Source organism: Argiope bruennichi, chromosome 9 (assembly GCF_947563725.1).
Source record: "Argiope bruennichi chromosome 9, qqArgBrue1.1, whole genome shotgun sequence".
Lineage (NCBI taxonomy): Eukaryota > Metazoa > Arthropoda > Arachnida > Araneae > Araneidae > Argiope > Argiope bruennichi.
This window is the reverse complement of record NC_079159.1, coordinates 122,641,654-122,664,147: the sequence shown is the minus strand read 5'-3', so window position 1 is coordinate 122,664,147 and position 22,494 is coordinate 122,641,654. Positions and strand designations below refer to the sequence as shown.

At 26.3% G+C, this 22,494-nt stretch overlaps 1 protein-coding gene across 1 annotated transcript; it reads left to right on the top strand.

The window, feature by feature from the left end:
- Positions 1 to 7,088: 7,088 nt before the first annotated feature.
- Positions 7,089 to 22,494, top strand: LOC129984184 (growth factor receptor-bound protein 2). The gene is made up of 5 exons (XM_056093996.1): positions 7,089 to 7,843; positions 12,394 to 12,491; positions 15,226 to 15,345; positions 16,686 to 16,851; positions 18,196 to 22,494. The coding sequence occupies exons 1-5, from the start codon at positions 7,766 to 7,768 to the stop codon at positions 18,367 to 18,369; spliced, it is 636 nt and encodes a 211-aa protein (XP_055949971.1). The 5' UTR covers positions 7,089 to 7,765; the 3' UTR covers positions 18,370 to 22,494.

The window sequence follows — 22,494 nt, the reverse complement described above, 5'->3', positions numbered from 1 at the left end:
AAACACATAATAAAAAATATTATTTCTTAAAAGCACCAAATGTGCCTGATCGGATTGTAGACAACAGAATAATTACTAGCTTTTATCATCCTCGACAACCATTCGCTCATATTTACTTTTCCGTGTACGAAGTATAGCCCTTTCGAGACCGATTTTATAAAATTATCATTTGTTTAAATGTTCTTAAAAGCCCCGTCGGTCTTGAAAGGGATAGAGAAAATATTACTATTCTCATTAAATTCGAACTTGAGATTTTGACGAATCTCCATGGTTTAGACTTCCTCGAAATACGCATTTTTCGGCATTATGCCTGTCTGTTACAAAGATAAGTATACAAAGCACTTCGTGCTAGACGGATGAAAATACGGTCTTTATATCTATTTTGTATATTTCTGTCAAATGTTTAACAAAATCTATTCAGAGGACGTCTGTCCGTCCGGCTGCTTGAATATAAATTAAGACGATAACAACAAAACGAAGAGAGCTAGATGGATAAAATTCGGAAAACAGATTTAACACCTATAAAATAGACTCTTATGAACATGTAAACTCGATAATTCAATAACACAATATTTTAAATATATCAAAGTTAATATGTGATTTTGAGATAACAAATGTAGTTCGGGTGTTTTTTGTTGTTTTTTTTCAAATTTTGGTATCCATTGGAATGGACAAATGCGTCTAAAACACAAATTCAATTTTAGGATACTATATTTGCGTGCCTGGGAATAATCTCCAAAAAATTCAGTAAAGATGCTAGATTCAAATTAATATTTCGTAACTATAGTATGTCAGTGCAGGCGTTCTCTGGTGTAATACCTTTATTAGAGAACATGCGAGAAAATTTTGGAGAGACCTAATGTCGCTCTTTTGAAGATATGTTAATCAATATTTTGGCATCATGTATGCCTGCATATTTTTATTTTTGTCAATATTCTTGTATTTTGTTGTTCATTTCATCGGGGAAGCGTTTGATACATTTGTATTTGACTGTGAAGTTTCTTTGCATTCGAAGCGTTTGCGAGTAAAATTTACATTGATTTTTGCTGCCTTTCTTTTTGTTCTTTCTTTCTTTCATTTTTTTCCCTAAATTTTATATTTTCCGTAATCAGTAATAAATGCAGGAAAAAATATTTTATTATAAATTTATTCAAAAACTATTACAATAACTTTTTAATAATGAATATCCCACATACATTGTAAAATATTGACTCATCTGTTGAAAAGACATCTACAAGTATTAAACTGCTATATACATTGTCTTTTATTATTTGATTACTTAAGTTCATGCTTAGTGTAACATTTTTCTTGATCAAACATTTGAACCTTTTCCTCATTCCAAGTAATTAATTAAAAATTATATCTATCTAGCATTTAAATTATTGAATTTAAGATACTAGAATCAGCATTCAGAAAATTCGCCAAGGTTATTGCGTCTATAAGGCTCGATCACCTGCTTTATGATAATGGCTGCGTTGTTAAATTTCAAATATGTCTTTTTTACAATTAGTTGAAACGGGGGGGGGGGAGATTGAAAGGTTTTTGAATCATCGAAACATTTTTATATTGAATGGATTGTTGTTCGCAGCGTCACTTGTGACAACTGTGATTGCAACGTTTAGGGGAAGTGGACATGACTTGGGGGTGATGCCCAAAACTCTTTTTTACAAGCTTCTATATTTTACATCTCAAGTATGACTCATTGTCTTATCCTTGGCAGTGTAAAAAAATAAAATTTAAACCATTTTCCTTCAAAATTTTCAACAAGAGTCTTTCACAGGTCTTGTCTATTGCTGGACAAAATACCACTTCCTTCAATACTCAGTTTTATATTTTCTCAAATAAGATACCTCATGCAAGCTGATATCTGCTCTTTATGGCTGGCAGTAAAATAGAATAATATTTTATCTATCTGATCCTATTTAAGATAGTTCTTTTTTTTATTATCCCCTAATAACCCAACTGTTTCATTTTGAATTTTCTCACCAAGGTAATGAGGCTTACATTTTTCAATTTGAGTTCCATTAATACGAAAGATATGATAGGGCCATACCTTGCAAACATTTCTGTAGTCTTTAAAAAAAACATTACTATTCTTTTTTTTTTTTTTTTTTTTTTTTGAATAATTTGTTATTGGAACCACGAAAGACTAAAAATTGAATGTTCAGATAAAAACTTAAGGTCATAATAATTATTTCATTACCATCACGCCAATAATCTCTTTTTTAAAATAAATTTTGAAATCCCAAATCTACAGTTTTATCCTTTCGTAATCGTTCTAAGAAAACGCAATTTGATGGGCGCGCCCACCCTTACTTATATATCTGTATCATATGTTTTCATGTTTCGAACAAGGCAATATCATTTTCCGTAAATAAGAAAGGAAATGATTGTATAAAAGACAACTAAATGAAATGTTGAGTTGGGGGGGGGGGATACTGATGAAAATAGTAAAAAACATAATAAATAATTTCGAAATCCGTATTTAAGGAATTTCTGAGATATTTCTAAGATATAAATATGGCAAGTAAACTGTATTATTAAATCAACAATCTATATATTTAAAATAATTGAAAAAATTATAAGCAGTCACCCAGCCTTAACTGCTGGTTCGATTTCGCCGACTGGAGACTGAAAGATCATGATCCCGAGATAAGTTATCAATAATGCTTCCCTCTCTCTACTACTTCCATTTCGAAAGTTCGAATTAAACTATAAAGCAGCCCATGGATTATGTCAGTTTTATTAGTCAAATAATTTCGCCACTTCGAATGTATGCATAGCTAATAAATTTGTATGCTCTATGTTTATTGTGCAGAGTGTTTTAAAATATTTTTAATTTGTGATGGTAAAATACAGTTAATATAGCTAAATTAATACAATTTGTATGGTGCATGAACCACCACCACCGAATGCTGCTAGTTATTAGCATACAAAAAATATTAAATTAGTCCTTCGTTTAACTGAAAGGGATTAATTTTACGTAAGTAGTAAACATTTACATTAATTATCGAATTCTGCTGTTCGAGTCCTATTCTTTTCTGAATAAGAATTGCCAGTATTAAAGAGATTCTATTTTTTTCTTTTGTGTTTTCCAAAGTGTCATCATTGTTCAACTCGGGCACTTCCCTTTCAGAGCCGAATACTTTTATTCCGTTCATTCATTTAACGTCAGATCACTTAACTTAGTGAGAATAATACAGCACATTTTTTTTAAATAGTGGAAATAATCTAAATGCTATAAGTTACAAATGGTAATTTAATATTTAAGTGAAAAATGTTTAGTTGCTTTATGTTCAGTTTTCTCCAAATTTAAATCTAAGGAAAAGCCATTTAAATCTACGAAAAGCGAATTTGCTATACAAATTGAGAGAAATCGTTTTCTGCTTTAAAATAGTTAAGGATTATTTGCGGTATAGTGTGAGTCAACTGTCTTGCTTATTTATTTAAAATGATAATATTAAAGAAATTATCCCAAGTTATCCCAATTATCACAAGTTATCCCAATTAAAAGAGAGAAAGGTGATATTTTGATGCTTTTCAATAAACATTTCCATGTTTGCAAAATTTTACTCTTATTTATTTATTTTTCATTTATTTTATTACCAATCGAAAGCATAAATTTAATTTAATTCAATATGCGCTTTTCTACGTCACTCTAAAATTTTTATTTTGCATTAATATTTTTATAATTTTCTTTCAAAAATGTTTCTTTACCTTTATTTTTTTTAATCAAAAAATAAGCTAAAATGTAGAACATGCCATTCAGTCTTCGAGTTATAGGAAGTTGACAATGTTTATTTTAGTTCGAACAGAAAGAATATAAAATGTTCCCTTAACAATCCTCTGTTTATAATAAAATTTATTATAATTCATAAAACATTTAACAATTTATGAACTCGAGGCCATTTTTACTTACTCTTATGACGAAGTATATCAAGAGAAAATATTTTCATCATCACAAATAATTTGAACCCATCATTTCGACAAATCGCAACATCTCAGACTTCCCTGAATTCGTAAAGAACAATTTGGATATTATGTCTTTTATATGAATTATAGGATAACTCAAAAATGCCTTCAGCTATGTAGATGAAATGTGGAGTGTGGTCCTGATCGAAATTGTAGATTTCTATCAAATTTCAACCTAAATCTATTGACTAAAAGTCTATCTGTCTGCCTGTTCGAAAACAAGTGAACACGAAAACTACAAAATAGCTTTATGAATAAAATTTAGTGCACAAAATAAGCAGCTAAAGTGTAAGTGCATATTGAGTTTAGAATTAAATCCTTCAACGAATTGAGCATCTGTTGATCTGCACTTGCATTAAACGCTATAATAACGACTTCGATGAATATAATTTGGTATTTGGTCTGGATATTAAAACTATATTTCTGTGTTGATTTTTTTTTTTCAGTTAGTTGAAAAAATGAGCATTTACAGCGCATATGTGAGTTTCTTCACTTTATTATAAAGCATAAAACTCTCATGTGCGGACGTCTGAAAATAAAAATTGCGGCACTTCACATCACAGCCATGTTCAAATCTACGATTTTTTGAGGAGGCGGGGGGACATCTTTAGTAGAGAGTTTACTAGAAGATCTCAGGGATACCACTCGCACTGATTAAATTGAATAAGTTTACTTCTTTTATAATTGAATAAAGAAAATAAAAAATGCTATAGTTAGTAAGAATATTTTTTAAATTTTGGTTCCTGTTTCATATAAAATTCGATTGTTTGTGCATTGATATGTCCACCTGATTTAGAAGGACGCAAAGATCGAAAGAAATCACCTGACACTTTATTCTTTTATTTTTTTTTAAGTATAACGTAAAAAATAGAAATGAAGATCAGTAAAGAATTATATCTTATTTTTAACTGTTCGATTATATACATACGTATCCAAGATGAAGAAATCGTGCGAAATAATAGAGATAATGGAATAGTTTCTAATTAATCTATGTTCAAAAAATAATTTCTTAACTGATCATGCTGTGATTTCACTATATTTGTAATTTCTCTTGCGGAATAGCTCTTATTTTTCTCACAGAATCAAACCGCTGTGATTTCAAACTCATTTCTTAAAACTTTATAAGTTCAGAATACTTTCTTACGACCTCTCCTTCCTGTTTTCTGCCCTCCTATTCGTAGGCTGGCTACAACCTGCTCACCAGGGTTTGGACAAATAATGTTGATACGAAAATTGGGCTATTTCCTTGAAATTGGGAAGAAAAAAAATCACTAAGGAACTTCGTGACTGTTGCTTTTAATTATATATATATATATATATATATATATATATATATATATATATATATATATATATATATATATATATATATATATATATATATATATATATATATATATATATATATATATATATATATATATATATATATATATATATATATATATATATATATATATATATCAAATTGCAAATTTCATTGGCGTAGAAACATTAAAAAAATGACATAATATATAAATTGTATCGATAAAAGGTATATTCTCTGTACAAATTACAAACAAAAGCTATAAATCATAGGGAGTTGCCTTTCAATTATATAACGATATCACAAACAAGCATGAAGATAAGACTGAACACTCGAATAAGTTTATCCATTTTAATTTCTTGTCATCATTAGAATTCATCAAGGAAGGGCCTCAAAATATTCCAGTGTTTCTGGTCTCATCGTATCAAAATATGCCACAGTGTACTTGAAATATAATATTGATCAATATAACAAAAGCCTTATATTTCACATTGTTTTAGTAATGTAAAACAATTATATTATTATACAACATTGTTCTCTTCAGACTTAACCTGTTATAAAATGTAGTGTTCTACTTGAAAGAGAGAAAAAAAATCAGATTGTCGTGCATCATTCTGTGTGTAGACAATTTCTCGCAACTTAAGGAAAATATATTAGAAATACATTTAGGGCAAAATGTATTTAGGAATATCTATGTACATTTTGGGAAATACATTCCTAAATACACTAGACTGATGAAATTCAAAGACTTAACACTAGGGATGCAAAGAATAAAATAGACTATATCATATTAATGAAAAATGCCCAAAAAATATTTTCATAACATCTTGACAATAGACCTTTTGATAATCGAACATCGAGGATAAGCTTTATCGCTAAAAAGAAGCATTTAAGATTGTGCTATTCAGGGTTTTTTTGAGAAAATGTTTGATCAACAAAAATATATGTAAATATATAATTACATTATTCTGATTAATTAAAACATAAATAAGTATTTATATCGATCCTAAAATATTCTAAATTTATTTATTTAAATCATTGGTCTCGTGGAGTTTCGGACCACATACATTGATTTCGTAATTCTCTTTACTGCGAAGTTTTCTGTTTCTTTTCAGTGTATTCGTCAGAGTATTAGATTATTTTAGAGACAATCATTAAAACTTTTCATACTTTTATATAATTAGAAATTAAGTAATGATGATTGCATTAGCAAAATAATAATTTGGTAATCTCACGTCTCACGGAATTTGCACTGCAAAAATATAATTCCTAAAAAAAGACTTTTTATATTAATTGAAAATTACAGACTCCGGTTGAATTTTCATTCATAGAGAAACTTTTACAGAAACAAAATATTTATATAAAAAAATAAATATCCTTTTAAATCTACCTTATTGCAGAAAGGAATGATAAATCCCCTTTCAATCCAATGGCATCTTTTTAATTGTTCTGAAAAGAAAAGCTTTTCGTGCAGTGAAACATGCATTTCTTTCTTCAATTTTTCCAAAATGGTTAATAATAATTATTTTTCCATTAATTTCACATTGCAATTTCAGCAATACTTTGCTTATTGCTTGATTTTTTTTGGAGTTTTGGTTGATGGATAATGGGGAAATCTACAATTTTGTCATCCCATATTATCTCTAGAATTCTGATATTTAAAGACAATTATAAGAAAAAGAGTTGTAAAACATTACAAAATGGGGAAAATGCTGAAAAAAAAAACTTTTTTTGGACATAAAATGCTTTTTCTTACAAACATTTAGTATTTTATTTATTCTGCGCACCGTTCGCTGCCGCAGTGCAGTACGAAGGCTATTGAAAATCTTCCGCCCATAAAAATAGGTCACATAGTCATATTTTATGTAAACAAATACGCGGTGAAGTATTAATAAAATTTATGTGCGAAAGTCTCTCTTTTGAAGATTCGTTTAATTTATTTAAAATTAACCTATGAGAGCATTTTGACGTCAGCACAGTTAAAAAGACTTATTTTGGTCTAAGTCGAAGTGTTATTCCGCTTCCTTCATATGTATTTAAATGGCATCATGTACATTTATTGTTTTTAATTTGTAATTTAACAGAGTCGAGAGTGAGCTGTTGCATTTGTGTGAGTCATATTTCAGAAAATTTTATGTAAACCGACTGAAAATTGCGGGCTTTCCTCTGGATTAGACAGAAAAGGGCGGCGACCTGACTCTTGTCTAGATTGATCTATTTTTGCCTCAGCGGCGATCCTCGTCTGCTTTCATCATCTGAAAATTTAAGAACAAATTTTTGGTGAAAAGATCTGTTTTATCTCTTTACAAATAGCATGCATGTTTCCAGTTCGCATGTATTTTATCGGAAACTGTACGAAGATTAATTGTAAAGAAGTGTTCATTTTATTTGTATGATCACAGACAGACTATTGGATTCGATATTTTTCGCGGAATTTGATTGTGTTGACATTTATAACTTTTAATATATTTCCATAAATATAAGAAGATGGAAGCTATTGCTAAACACGATTTCAATGCGACCGCTGATGACGAATTAAGTTTTAGAAAGGGCCAAGTTTTAAAAGTAAGTAAATTATTTTTTAATAAATTGATTAATGTAAATTTTCAATTTTTGTGCTTCTAACTGGATTTTAAAAAAAATTGCTAGTGTGTGCTTTTTTTTAAAATTTTTTTTTCATTAGGAATATTTATTAAAGTTTCTATGAATTTTTATTCGAAAAATCCTTTTTTGCATGTTGTAATTTTTTTTCTCGTTTTTTAAATCTCATGCGGAAGTCGGAAGTATTTTCATTTCAATTTTGCAAGAAAACTCTTGGAAAGAATGCAGTCTTCTTACTTTCTAATCGTTTATTATTGATTTTAACATTTATTTATAATATTGAAATTCATCTGGAAATATAAAATGATTTATTTATATCTGATCTATGCACTTTCAAGGAGACACCTTGAAATAGAGTTGGATTGGTCATTGCTTTTTTCATTACTTTTTATATCCAAATTTGTAAGAAATTGGAGGAACTTTTTTGATTATTGTTCAAAAGACTAAAGAAGATGGGAGTTTAAAATTGAAAAGAAAAAATAAATCAATGCCATATAAAGTGATAATGCAATAAAATGCAAATGCAATAATTATGTATTGCATATAAAGGGTTTATTTTTTTATATTTTTTTTATTTATTTATTATTTATTTTTTTGAGATTTTTTCACATACACAATTTCTAGAAATTGAAATTTCAAGGAATTATATATATATATTATTGATGTAATTTAAAAATAGCTTGCATTTTCAACTTGATACTAATAATCACATTTAAGTTATTAAAATTCTTGTTTCTTTTCTATAAGATGACTTTCAACATTTTACAGTCAGTATTTTTACCCTGAAATGGAATTCTTACCTCAATCTTGAACTCAAAGTTTCAAATCATATTATTTGTACAATATTTATTTCATCTAATAAGAGAGGAGGAGATTAATTATACTTGCATTGATTGAATGGCCATTTTTTGCAAATTTAGTGTTGTAAAATATAGCTGCTTTTACATTGAGTTTTCTCTCTCTCTCTCTAAACACTTAAAAGAAGGCAATATTTTTGTGAAAATTGTCACTTATTACTTTTATCTATTCTGAATTAAATATAGTTTCCAGGGATATGTTAACATGAAAAGTGCATAGGTGAGATATAAGGTTAAGATATCATTACTTAGATAAGAAAATGTTTAAGTAAAATTTATGTTACTGTTTCATTTATAACAAAATGGTTCTTGCATCATTTGTAGATTTTGAATTTTTTTCACTTTTCAATATAAAAATCAGTTTAATTTTGAGAAAAATGTTTTATAAAAGCTACTCTGGGCTTGCAGTTTTTAAGAGTGCTAACATATTTTTCATAATCTTAAATTTATATTTTATTATAAATTTATTGGGTATATTAGTGTTAAATGATAGTTCAATAAAGCAGTATATTTATAAAATATTTTATATCTTAAAATATATTTGAACAAGAGAAGATTTTACATTTATAGTTCTTTTAAATTTAAAACATAATATTGTTAGCAGTTATAGAAATACATTATATGAAAAGAAGCAGCCTTGTAAAATCTTTATCATGTTAGTGGGAAAACCTTAATTTATTCTGTAATTTGTCGAATTTCTCGCTTCTGATACAAGGAAAAGAATTATTTCAGTATTTATTAACAATATAGTCTATTTGTTATTTTTTTAAAAATAAGTTACAATGAATTAAAGAAGTTAATTAAACTGTACAAAAGAATCTCTCATGAATAGCAAATTACTTGTTAAAAAAAAGATATTTTAATATTCAATATGCTTAATGCTGAGGAATTAAAGTAATTACCATTTGTTATGTCGGTTCTTATCAATATATATATATCAATAGTTATGAGTACAATGTTCAACCTTTAAAGTAACATAAACAAACTTCATAATTAAGTTTATTTGTTATTAAAATGTTATTGTTGCTCTGTATGAATTTCAGTTTTAAAAATTTGGAATATTTTGATTTTTAATTGATATTGTTTAAAAATTTAAATTTATTAAAATGAAATACCAATTTAAATTACACATATTTAATAGGTAAGAAAGAAACCATTAAGTAATTCTTACCACTGTCAAACAATTAATAAAATTTTACTTTTAAATTGAATTTTTTATTCTTATTTTTTAAGTATTCTAATTTTTATTTTTTTATTTCCTTCTCCTATATTAAAAAAACTATCTTTAATCTAAGTTTAGGCTTTTTTTAAAAAAAACTGAAGTCTAAGATATTGATTAAATGAATTAGCTTACATATGATGTATGTTACGTGTAGCTATGCATGTATACCAAACTATCAAGTATAGATTAGTTGCATTTCTCCAATTTGAATACTTTACATTTATTTTGTTGAACAATTTTTGGATTTTTATTACTATTTATAACTTTTATTGTTATTTTTATACTTTGTTTATGGAGAAAAATATGAATTAGAAATAGCTGGCAACTAATTGACGTATTTATAAAAATAGATAAAAATTTGTAATTATTACTCCTATTTATAGTTCATAATTGTAAACCATTGGGAAATAACTTTACAATGTATCTATGTACAGTTCTAATGTATCTTATAATTTGTACTTTTAAAATTAGTAAAGTAGAAAGTATATGTTACAGAAAACTCTTTAAGATGGCATTTAATGAAAAAAGAAATGAATGTTAATAATTGTTAAAAATGTTGTTTTTATCAAAGCAATTTCTGTGAGAAGAATTGAGAGTAAAAAATTAATAATGGTGCTGTTTTCATGGCCTATAGATTTATTTTAAGATTTTTAAATAACACCTAAATCTTATATATAGGGGAGAGTTGGGAAGAATGAAATACATGTGTTTATGTCTAAATAAAAGATTATAATCTATTTCTAGTTTCTTATTAGACAGAGCAGCTGTAACCTCTTACTTGATCTTAATTGTTACACCAGCTATAATATTATTTGTGTTTTAAACAGAAATACTGATTTTTATTCCTTGGAAGTAAATAAAATTTTTATTTCTTAATGATTTATTTTTATCAGTCATAAATTGTAAAATAAAAATATTTTAAATATATAATAAACTTATGGATATAGTGTTTACAAACTAAGGGTCAAATTAAATTTAAGTCTAGCATGCTTTATGATGATATGCATTTTTAAATGAAATTCTGTAGTGGGAGGAATGGGACCTGTTTGATTACATTTCAATACATATTCTAATAGCTAAATACACTAATGATTTGAATTTTTAATTTTTTTTAATGTTGTTGAATAAAATTAATTGTGGTATTTCAATGCAATAGTGAGTTAGTGATTTTAAATTCATTAAAATATATGTTAATCTACATTATTATGTCATATTTATTAAATGATATAAATTAATGTACAACAACAAAAAGGATGAGCTTCCATTATCTAAATTAAAATTCTACTCTTTTTCAAAAATTTACTAAGGAAAACTAGTGTCTTTAAACATGTTTTGTTATTCTTTATTTTCATTAATAATTGTAACATATAACATCCTGCACATCATCTGTATCATTTCACATAAAAAAATTATTTTCTATCTAAAATCATGTTAACAACATGAATTCAGTTAAAGAAAGAAATTCTACTGTGAATAAAGTAATAAGCAATATAATAAATAGTGGAGAATGAAAAAAAGCGAAGGTAAATTGCAAAAGTTAATTATTAAAGCTTTTATCATTCTAAATTAAAAAGAATTACTAATTATATATTTTTTTAATATAAGAATGCCACGAATATGGAAGGAAAAGCATCCAAATAGTCGAAAATATATTAAATAATAACATATTGCAATCAGTGGAAACGGTTGTACAAGAAAATAAAAGTACTAATGAAGATTTCAAAATCAGCTCTTGTTTAACATGTCCAATACCATAAATCATTGAATGAAAATATTATCAAAATACTATATTTATTAATTTTAATTATCTCAAATCTTGTACTATTCCTCCCTTATATTGGTTTCATACTTTCCTCATATAATGGAGGTGTGGACAAAAATGTTACAATTTATAACATGTAAATAAAAGCTAATTGTTTGTATTTTTTAAAAAATAAATTAAAGAATATACTGTTAGATTTTTGTAAAGTGCACTCTTGATAAATCTAAACTAATGATTTTTTTTTTTATGAAATTTGTCTCACTCCTCCCAACACAACCATCTTGGTGATATATTTCAGTTACTTTCATCGGAGATCATAAAAATAGATAAATACCCTATTTAGTTGAATTTATGCATTAAAAAGTAATAATAACTATAAAGTGATGGAGATTTATTGCATTTTATGAAAGAGATATTTTACTCATTTTAAAACTGTAAATAGAATAAATCTTTGATTTTTACTATGACATCTGCTATTTTTACTTATTTATTTATTTTTGCTTTTTACTGTTTATTACAATTCATTGAAATGTATTTTTAAATTTCATGTTTCATTTCATACATTTTTCTTATATCAGATGTTTCGAGCTATCTTAAAACCTTTGTACTGTAGAACTTTTTTATTCAGTTTAAATGATTAATTTTGGTGACAGGAAATTTAACCTTTTTTTAGGTCCTTAATATGGAAGATGATATGAATTGGTATAGAGCAGAACTGGATGGGAAGGAAGGATTAATACCTAGTAATTACATTGAAATGAAAAAACATGAGTAAGTTGCTAACTTATATTTTTCATTTTTCTGAACTTGCTTTTTTATGTTAAAAAACAATCATAGTGCTGAAAATATATCAAATCTGCAAGTTAAATGGATGGTAATTATATTGTGATCACCATTCTTCCACCATTTAAGAATATTGAACAATTAGAAACAGTTTATTACTTTATTAGTTTACTATTTTTTTTTAAATTTTAATATATGAAAAAACATTTTAAAATTACTAGCATTTTAATATATCTGTATGCTATGAAATTAATATATCTATAAATATCTTGCTTTACAAAAGGTATAAGTTTTGCTTCCGAAATGCAGCATATATATATATTGGAATATTTGTATAATAGCTTTTCACCACAAACATTTATTGTGTTCTTATTCCTGTTCTTGGATTATGTATTCAGCTTCTTAAAATAAAAATTTCATGGGCTGTCTTTTGTGTTATTTAATACTAGCCGCCTTTGGCGACCAGCCGGTTCACCAGTATTACCGCTCGCTACAATTTTCAATTAAATATTTTAAGTAACTTGTCTCTTAATAGCTTCTCAAACAAAACATTTTCAATCTTCAAATTTTGATAGTCATACCAAATTTATACTGTTGTTTAGATCATTTCCAATTCCAATACCAATCCATACCAATTTGTTGTCATTTCGGGTAAAACTTCAACTTTAATTTAAAGTGGAAATGCTGAAATTGCAATTAATGTAAAGATATTTTTCAATGAAACCAAGCGTTTTATTTTATTTATCATTTTTGTTGTTATTTATTTATTTATTATTATTATTATTATTGAATATGAGTACTGCAAACAGAATCGTTCGGTATTTAAGTCTTATGTGAACTACAAAATATTTTTCATAATTTGCGTAATATCTCAAAGAATAATTCAACAAAAATTTCTCAGATTCAGCATAAAATTCAGTTTTTAGTTTTGCTTTCAAAAGGATTGAAATGAAATCAATAATATTTTGTTCCGGCCTATAAATATATTTCAAAAATTATGAAGTCTAAATTTTATGTAGTAAGGTATCATATTCTGAGAAATATTCTGGACACACCAAATTTTAAATAAATGAATGAATGTTTCTATTTTCCACGATTAACTAAGACTGATTTATGAAGTTTTAAATGTTAAAAAATTATAAAAACTCAACATTTTCATAATCTTAGGCCAATTAATCTTGAGAAACCTGCTCGCTGATTGGCGTATTTTCTTTAAAACGATCGATGGAAAATCTAAAATTATCCTTTTTTTCTTTTCTTCTTCTTTTTTTTTTTTTTTTTTTTTTGAATAGTGGTATTCAAATTTTTATAAATCAGTCAGTTTAAGTGATTGATTTTGTTGATTGGGAAATTAATTCTTTATTTAAAATATTAGTGTTTCAAGAACATTTTGTTAAACGTGATTTCCACAGCAGAAGCTTTATGTAAAATCAAAAATTCGTTATATATTAGAGTATTTATTGGATCAAGTTACATAAAATATAATCATTTTCCATTTAGACCATTTTAGAAGATCTGTGTCTATTACTAAAGGTTTACAAATTAGCAGTTTGGCCCTGATTTGAATGGATATCCTGTTCATATTAAACAAAACTTGCCTTAAAATAAAACTGATTTATTGGATTAATAATACAGATAGTGTAAAAGTACATAAAATAATTTTTCTTTAATTTATTTTTTAGAAAAAAATATTTCATATTTGTTTCATTTCCTACAGACACGTGACGAAAATCATATTTTTGCAGATTTCATTTCCAAAAAGATTTAATTTATTTTTAAATGGAGCTTTAATCGATGTGAGGGCATCACTTTGAAAAAAGCTAATTTTTTCCCCATGAATGCGAAACGTGCTCGTGTAGCTTAAATTTTATTTTTATTTTGTACGAAAAAAATTGTTGAAAAATATTGTTAAATTATTTATTTAAAAATTAATTAAAAATAGAAATTTAATTTTAAGGTTAAAACATTGGTATCATTTAAAAGATAAATTTTTGATCTTTAACTTGATGTAAAAATCGTTTTTGTGCGGTTATATTTTCGGAAGTTATAGCAGAAACACGCTAAAATTTCGCTTATTTTTTAAATAAATAAAATTTTAATTAAAAATTCCAAAAAATAACCCCGAGGTGCACATTTCTGGCCTCCAAGTTATACACGTGCCAAATTTCGTAGCTGTTGGTCGAACGGTCTGGCCTGTAGAGCGCCAACACACACACATTCACACACACACACACACATTGAGCTTTATTATAAGTATAGATAACAATTTTGAAATTAAAAAACATTGTGTTTTTGCACTATGAATATGCTTGATATTGTGGAAGTTATTAGATTAGGTTAAAACTAATAAATGCTATGTTTTCTTAAACTCATATTGAATAAAATCGCTTGTAACTGGAAGCAAAATTTCCTGATTTTTTTCCTTGTAAAATTTAATGGATAGCTGAACATACCAATTTTTAAAATGAAGAATAAAAATGCTTAGGTTGATTTTCTTTAGAATAGAAAATAACTGCATCTTATTTTGCTAACTTCAACCCCCCCCCCTTCCAAAAAAAAAATATATATATATATATATTGCCATACATTTAGTGATTTGTTTGATAATCTTTAAAAAAAAAGATTTTTACTGTAAAATGAACTGTGATAAGTTGTTTTTCTGAAAAACTTTGTATCCCAATAGTATATGACTTTCATTTATTCATATATTGCTTGCTTTTAGTTGGTATTATGGCAGAATAACTAGAGCCGATGCAGAAAAACTGCTGCTGAACAAACATGAGGGTGCTTTCTTGATTCGAGTCAGTGAAAGCTCACCTGGGGACTTCTCCCTATCTGTGAAGTAAGTTTTATATTTCTTACATATGTAAATAATTATGGGAAAAATGACTTTGGAAGGTAATACATGAGTATTAACATAAAAAACAAACAAACTTAAGATTAAAAAAAATTAATGTTTTGTAATATAGACAAATTTTTAGTATGAATTTATAAAAGATACATTAATGATGAATCATAGTAAATGGTTCAAGTAAAATTTAAGATGAAATTTGCTGTTTTATTTGAAACTAATCAATTTTTTAATCACTTTATAAACAAAATCAAATGCCTTTCTATTCCGTCCTCCTCCATTTTCTTAAAAAATTGTCATTGTACATATTTGAATTACCTAAATTATACATATCATGCATATATATACATAGGATACCTATAAGAAATTTCAGAAACACTTATATCAATAAATAACAAATTTACTGTGATAGTAGTCAGTTATTTTGACTTGATACCTTTTGAAATCTCAATTTATTTTTAATATTGATATACTGAATGTAGTAATCAACTTTTTTATCTAAAAAATATTTTGGATGCAAATTTTAATGATAATGTATTGAAATACCAATTACTCTTTGGAACTTAAAAAAAAAAAAAACTTGAGTTGCTTATTGCATTAATGTTACTGAAAAAAAATAAACAAGATTTATAATATACATTATGATTTGTTTTCTAAAAATTAAATTTACATACATATGATTATTTTTATCAAAATTTACATACATTGAATATACAAATGATATAATTTATTTAAAAGTGCTAGTATTCTGGATGTGCAGCTATTCACAAATATCAGCCTCTTACAGAAAATTTTTAAATTGAAAAAAAAAAAAATGTTTCTTTTTCTGTCATGTATCTTATATTTCCGCATTCCTTTCTTTTTAAAAATCTTAACTTTCAAAAAATTTCTTTATTTTGAAATAGTATGTCAGTCATAGCTATCCTCTTAAAATCCATTTAAAAGGCACAAGTTAAAATTTTAATATTTTTTAAATTCAAAAATAAGTTGTAGAAATATTTATAATATTGAAAATTTTTGCATCTTATTAATTATAAAGATGTGCAATAGAAATTTAGAGAGGGATTTGTAATGCTATTCTTTTCATCTTAACTATATATACAACTTTTATCTATAGTTATGCATGCTACTTCATAAAGAGATGTTAGTAATGCAAATTATTGATAATTATTATATTTGCTTTTAGTAATTTGATTTTAAGTACCGCATAAGCAAAGTACCTAAAAATTTAGGATTTTGAGTGCATTTTTAAATTGAATCAGGATTGGTGAATGAATTGTGTGAATAAATTAAACTATGAGTGATTTGTTATAATCTTTGTCTATTTCTAGATGTGGAGATGCTGTCCAGCATTTTAAAGTATTGCGGGATACTCAAGGGAAGTTCTTTCTGTGGGTAGTGAAATTTAATTCGCTCAATGAGCTAGTAGAATACCATAGGTCTGCCTCTGTTAGTCGTTCCCAGGACATTAAACTCAAAGACATGCATCCAGAAGAAGTATGTTTTCATTTCAAAATTAACATAGCAAATTCAATCAATTATATGATCAATCATTAATATTGAATTAGTATATTGTGTATTGAACTATTAGAAATTGTTTTTATAATGTTATAAGCCCATAATTTATAGAAAATCTAAAAAATATTTTTTAATATCTTCTTTTTTTTTATTGTTAATAATTATACTGAGTGGTTTTTCTATTTTATTGTGAGGGAATGCACTTTTTTAATCGCATTTTTTTTGTTATAAATAGTTTTTTTTTAATTACAATAAATCTTTTGATCTTTTTGATGAATCATCTGATTTATTGATGCTTTTTTAAATTTTGTTATTTGGTATTTTACATATATATTTAAATTTTAATATTTTACAGTTTTTTTTTTTTTTTTTTTTTTTTTTTTTTGTAAAGTTATATATGATTTTTTAAATTTATGGTAAATTATTCTTAAACTATTTGATGAATACTGTTTATTACCAAACATTTATTCTAAAAATGTGTAAAACCACACTTTTATTGTATACTTTTAGTTTGGGATATTTTATGATTTCTGTGCATACGGTTTGGTGTTTGAACAAATATACGATATAAACATCATTTGATGTGCTGATTATTAACAACTTTATTAATTAAATAGTTCAATAAATATTTGCTTCTCTGGTGTTGTGAAAAACAAAATTGGTGTATAATTTTTCAAAGAAATACATAACTTTAAAGGAAAGTACTTTCTTTATATTCTTCTTCATCATTGCTTCTGTTAGTTTTAGACAATTTGCCTTCGATTATTTCATTCTGTTTAGAATAATTATTATCTCAGTATCAAAGTTCCACACACCCCACACAAGTAATGTCAAAATGAGTTGAAAAAACAATAAGTAGATGCAAATATAGCTACAGAAAACAATGCAAATATAACTAGACATATCGGTTATTATACAGCAGCCTTTTTCGAATAACTACTCATTCTGAATTTGTCAATAGTAACTGGTTTTAAAATATTAACTTTTTCTGTTGTGCAAAAAGAAATTAATTAGAAAGTCTCCCCCCCCCCTTCCCAATTGTGCTTGCAACAGTTCATTGAGTTATGATTTTTTTTCAATGAATTCAAAACTTAATCCATCAATACATCAATTTTGATAGTAATTAATGTATTAATTTATGAAACTAATGCATATTTTTAATGTAAGTAATATTTCACTGTGATTACATTTTTTGAGAATATAAATGTGACCAATTAACAGACTTTGTGAAAATATTGTTTTTTCCTTGGGAAGGTATTATTTTTTTAAAATTATTTTCTTTTTAAAACTTTTTTTGACAAATTTCAATATTTACTTTTCCAGTTTTTGGTTCAAGCCATGTATGATTTCCATCCACAAGAAGCAGGAGAATTGGAGTTCCGTCGAGGAGACATCATCACCGTGATGGACCGATCAGATCAAAATTGGTGGGAAGGAGAGATCGGCTCCAGGCGGGGTTATTTTCCAGCCACCTATGTTGTCCCCTACCATTCTTAAATATTGCCCTTTTAGCTTAGGACTTTTTTTCTTTCTGTAAATAATTGAGTGGTAATCTCAACAAACCTAAGATAGTAACTTTTGTCCTAGTTGTTACTAATTGTATTGCTAATATAGACAAGTTTCTTTTGCAGTTCAGCTGACATCTTGTTTGATGGATATAATACCATTTTGGCTTGTTATGTTCCCAAAATATACTTAAACCTTTGCTTTTCCCCATTTTATTATCAACCACCTCAAAGCTTGAGTGTAAAGTTACAAGATGCTCTTGCTGACTGTGTAATATGTCATGTTTTTATATTTTGCATAATACAAGGTTCGTAGATTATGCCTTTTTATTTCTTTTAATTGTGTAAAAGCATTTAATTTTTAAAGGAAAAATATATCTTTATAACCATGTAAAATTGATGTCAAACAAATACTGTGTTGGTGATTGTTAATTGTTTTTCTGAAAATGATTTTGTGATTACTGTAACTAACTTATGTGCATTTTTTTCAATGGCTGCTGTCATGGCAACAGCATCCCCACCCTTTTGTTATGCAGGGTTTTCCTCAATGCATTAGCATTTTGTCTATTGATAGATCTTCATACAATTATGATATCACGTTTTGAACTTCATTAATTTACAAATTCCAAATGTCAAATATTATTTACCTCTGTTTGTGATGAGAAAACATGGAATACATATATCATTTTATGTCACTTCCCAAGCTGAAAATTTTGAATCAATTTTTGCAATTTGTTTTCCCATTTAAAAAAAAATGGTAAAGTTCTTGTCAGAAATTTGCAGTGCAAATTCAAATATAAAAACTTATGAATGCCATGTAAGATTGGTGTGAAATATTTTGAAATAAATCCCAGTGAGAATTGAAAATTAATTTTATGTAACATTTTTTTCCCCCTGCTCCTTTTCTGTAAAATCTATATGGCACAAAAACTGCTTAATAATTGAGAAAATTGGAATGTACTTCTTTATGCATGATAGTGAAAACCAGTGGAAGTATTATCTCCTCTCCTTTCTCATATTCTAACATGATTGTTGCTCGCTTGAAGTATGTGGTCACAGTTTCGGCAGTGGGAGTGTTCTCCCTAACTTTTGAATATACTGACAAAATACGATGCATTTTATATATCATAGTACATGGAATTGAACCGAGTATACATGACTTATATAATCCAAAATTTGAACAGATTTAATCTCAAAGTCATATGCTATTAATTTGCTTAAGTTGGTGCGTCATTAAATTAACTTATTCATATGCTCGCAAATAAACAGACCACCTGATAGTTAATCATTGACAAATTTGATCCAAAATGTGATACTTCTACAATATTAAGGATAAAACCATATTTTAAATCTTAGTATATTGTATATCATATATTTAATACAAATAATTTCTTTTAACTTATTCTTGCAAATTAAATTAATTTTGAACTTGACTGTAGGTCATTTATTGTTTTAGAAATGGCATCCTTGGGTCTCCTGTTCCCTTCCTCCTTTAAGTAAAATTCATAAGTAGTACAATAGTTTTAAGTTTGTTTAAGGAAATTCATAATTATCTGTGCATTTTAGTTTTAAATTCTATGATTGTATGAAAAAATGCTTATTTAGAATGAATAGAAATTTTCGAATTTACCGGTTTAATTGTTTAGATGATATCTGCCTTCTACAGCATTTGATTATTTACATGAAAATGAAGTTTTAAGACTGTAGATATGAAATATTTTTAAGTATTATAGTTTATTAAGTTTTCAGAACATCCTCAGATTAGAAAACTTAATACTTGTTTTAGTGTACACTCTAAAGCATTAAATCAAATAAATGATTCTGGGACTAACATATAGATCTCATTAGGTCAAAAAACAAATCTCTGTTTGAAATGTCCTATTCTTTTAAGTTCTTGAATGTACTTAAAATGGTGCCTTGTATAATGTATTATTTATTTATACATCAATTTTAGCCTTATCAGTTATGCATGACTGTTTATCAATGACTGGAAAGTTAAATTGCCATAGATATATAAATTTTGAAATTTCCTTAAAATACTTAACATTTTCCTTTCATTATTATTATTATTTTTTTTTATCTCAGTGGTTTTTTTTTTTTTTTTCTTTCTTTCTTTCTTTCTTTCCCCTTTTCCGATTTTTATCAATTTATGGTACTGATTTTTATGGAATGATTTACCAGTTAATGAGTGGAATGCTGCCATGTGCTGAATTATTTGATTCAAAAGATTAAATTCATAAAATTATAGTACTCGAAATTGTCTTATCATATTACCATAGTTATAATAACATTTTTGTTTTTAAAATTAATTTTTACTGGTGTGATAGTATTTTGTTCAGCTATAAGCAGTTATTTTGTAGATTTAGTATTGGAACAAGTATTATTTAAATTGGTAAATTTGTTTTTACTGCCCTAAAATTCTTTATTTAGTATTGATTTGATTTTATTCCGTGTATCCAAAAAATTATGTTGGTAAAAATTATAAGCTTTCAGAATTTTAACATTTATATATATAATATAAAATCTTACATTTTACACTCTTCTAATGTTTATGATTGTGCATTAAAGAATTAGAACTACGTATTCTTTTATTTTAGCTGTGTATAAATTTGTAAATCATTTTATGATTTATCACATGTCAGAAATCATAGTCTGCATTGTGTTTATTAGAGTGCCAAATATTTGTTTCAAATAACTTTTAAAAGAATATTTAAAATACAAAACCATTTTGTAGTATTATTCTTAAAGAAAAGGATTCTTATTGCAGCAATAAGTGTATTATTTATTTAAAGTATTATTTTTATATCCAAAATACTCAAGTTACAAGTTTTCCTCGGAAAAATATTGGAGGCCCTGATAAAATAGGTTTATTTTTCATTAATTTATCTTGGTATAACAGCATGGAGATTTTATATTTCATATATGTGTTTTCCTTCTCTGTATTTCTGAGTGAAATATAAAATGAACTGTTTGGAAACAATTCATGTTATGTAATCTCTTTTGTCATACATTTCATCTGAATACAGTATATTGTTTTCTTTTGGAGAGTATTGCTGGCATTAACTGAAGAACTTCTGGACTGCTTTTTAAAGACTAAGATTTTTTATATCTTATGCACATAAGCTCTTTAAAGCTTGAGCTTATAAAGAAACTGTGTTCATTTGTTTTTGAAGTTTTGTATATTATTTATGTAATTACCTATAGTAATCTCACAATATAATTCTTGATTTACATTGAAAAAATCATGAGAATTGTTTCCTCAACTTTTTTAGTGGTTTTTAAATTGATATATATATTAAGTTGGTCATATCTCAAAAAGAATCTTGTAATTTTGAAATATTGTCTTATGCAATTGACTCATTTTGACCAAAGTTTGATATTTATCAAGAATTTTGTTAAGCAGTTAAATCAAATTTCATTTATATAATTTATTGTGGTTTGAATTAACCTTCTCGCATACAACTCGGGTAATTATTTGAAAATTGGTTTTTTTCTTGTATTTATTTATAGATTATATTTTTATGAATCATGATTCAATTTCTTTGAAATGTTCACAAATAAAACAACATTTTGATGTTAAAATTTGATGCAACCAAAAATTAATTCTAAAACTCTGAAATGTCTTAGATTGTGGGATTTCTAATTTTTATTTTAACATGGTTTCAAATAAATAAATTGTAATATTGCTAATTATGTAATATTTTCATGCCTATTTTGTAATATATGAGTGTGATTTGATGTGCAAGAATTATTTCAGATTGGAATGAAAATAAAAGTTTTCATTTAAGTGATTAATGTGCATCTGTTAAGACAGATTGTTAGTTATTGTGATTTGATTTGTCATTTTTTTTTTTTTTTTCTTTTTCTCCTATGGCTCCTTTTGTAGTAATTTAAAATGTGACTGCTTGCATTCTGGAAAGCGTAAATGCCTCATTTAAGAGTAAATATATTTTACATAAAATTGTAAAATATTTGTCTGCCAAAAGTACACATTTTTTACAAATACCTAAGCTTCACTCGGAAGTGGATTTCTTTGTATGATAGTAACCAAAACTATTTCAATATTTGTGATTTGAAAATGCATAATAAAACTTAATGTTTCATGAATAACTTTGAA

Excerpts from the sequence above, each read along its gene's own strand:
- LOC129984184 (XM_056093996.1), top strand. The coding sequence starts at position 7,766 with ATGGAAGCTATTGCTAAACACGATTTCAATGCGACCGCTGATGACGAA. Across the intron at positions 15,346-16,685 it reads GACTTCTCCCTATCTGTGAA|ATGTGGAGATGCTGTCCAGC; the intron begins GTAAGTTTTATA and ends GTCTATTTCTAG. Across the intron at positions 16,852-18,195 it reads AAGACATGCATCCAGAAGAA|TTTTTGGTTCAAGCCATGTA; the intron begins GTATGTTTTCAT and ends TTACTTTTCCAG.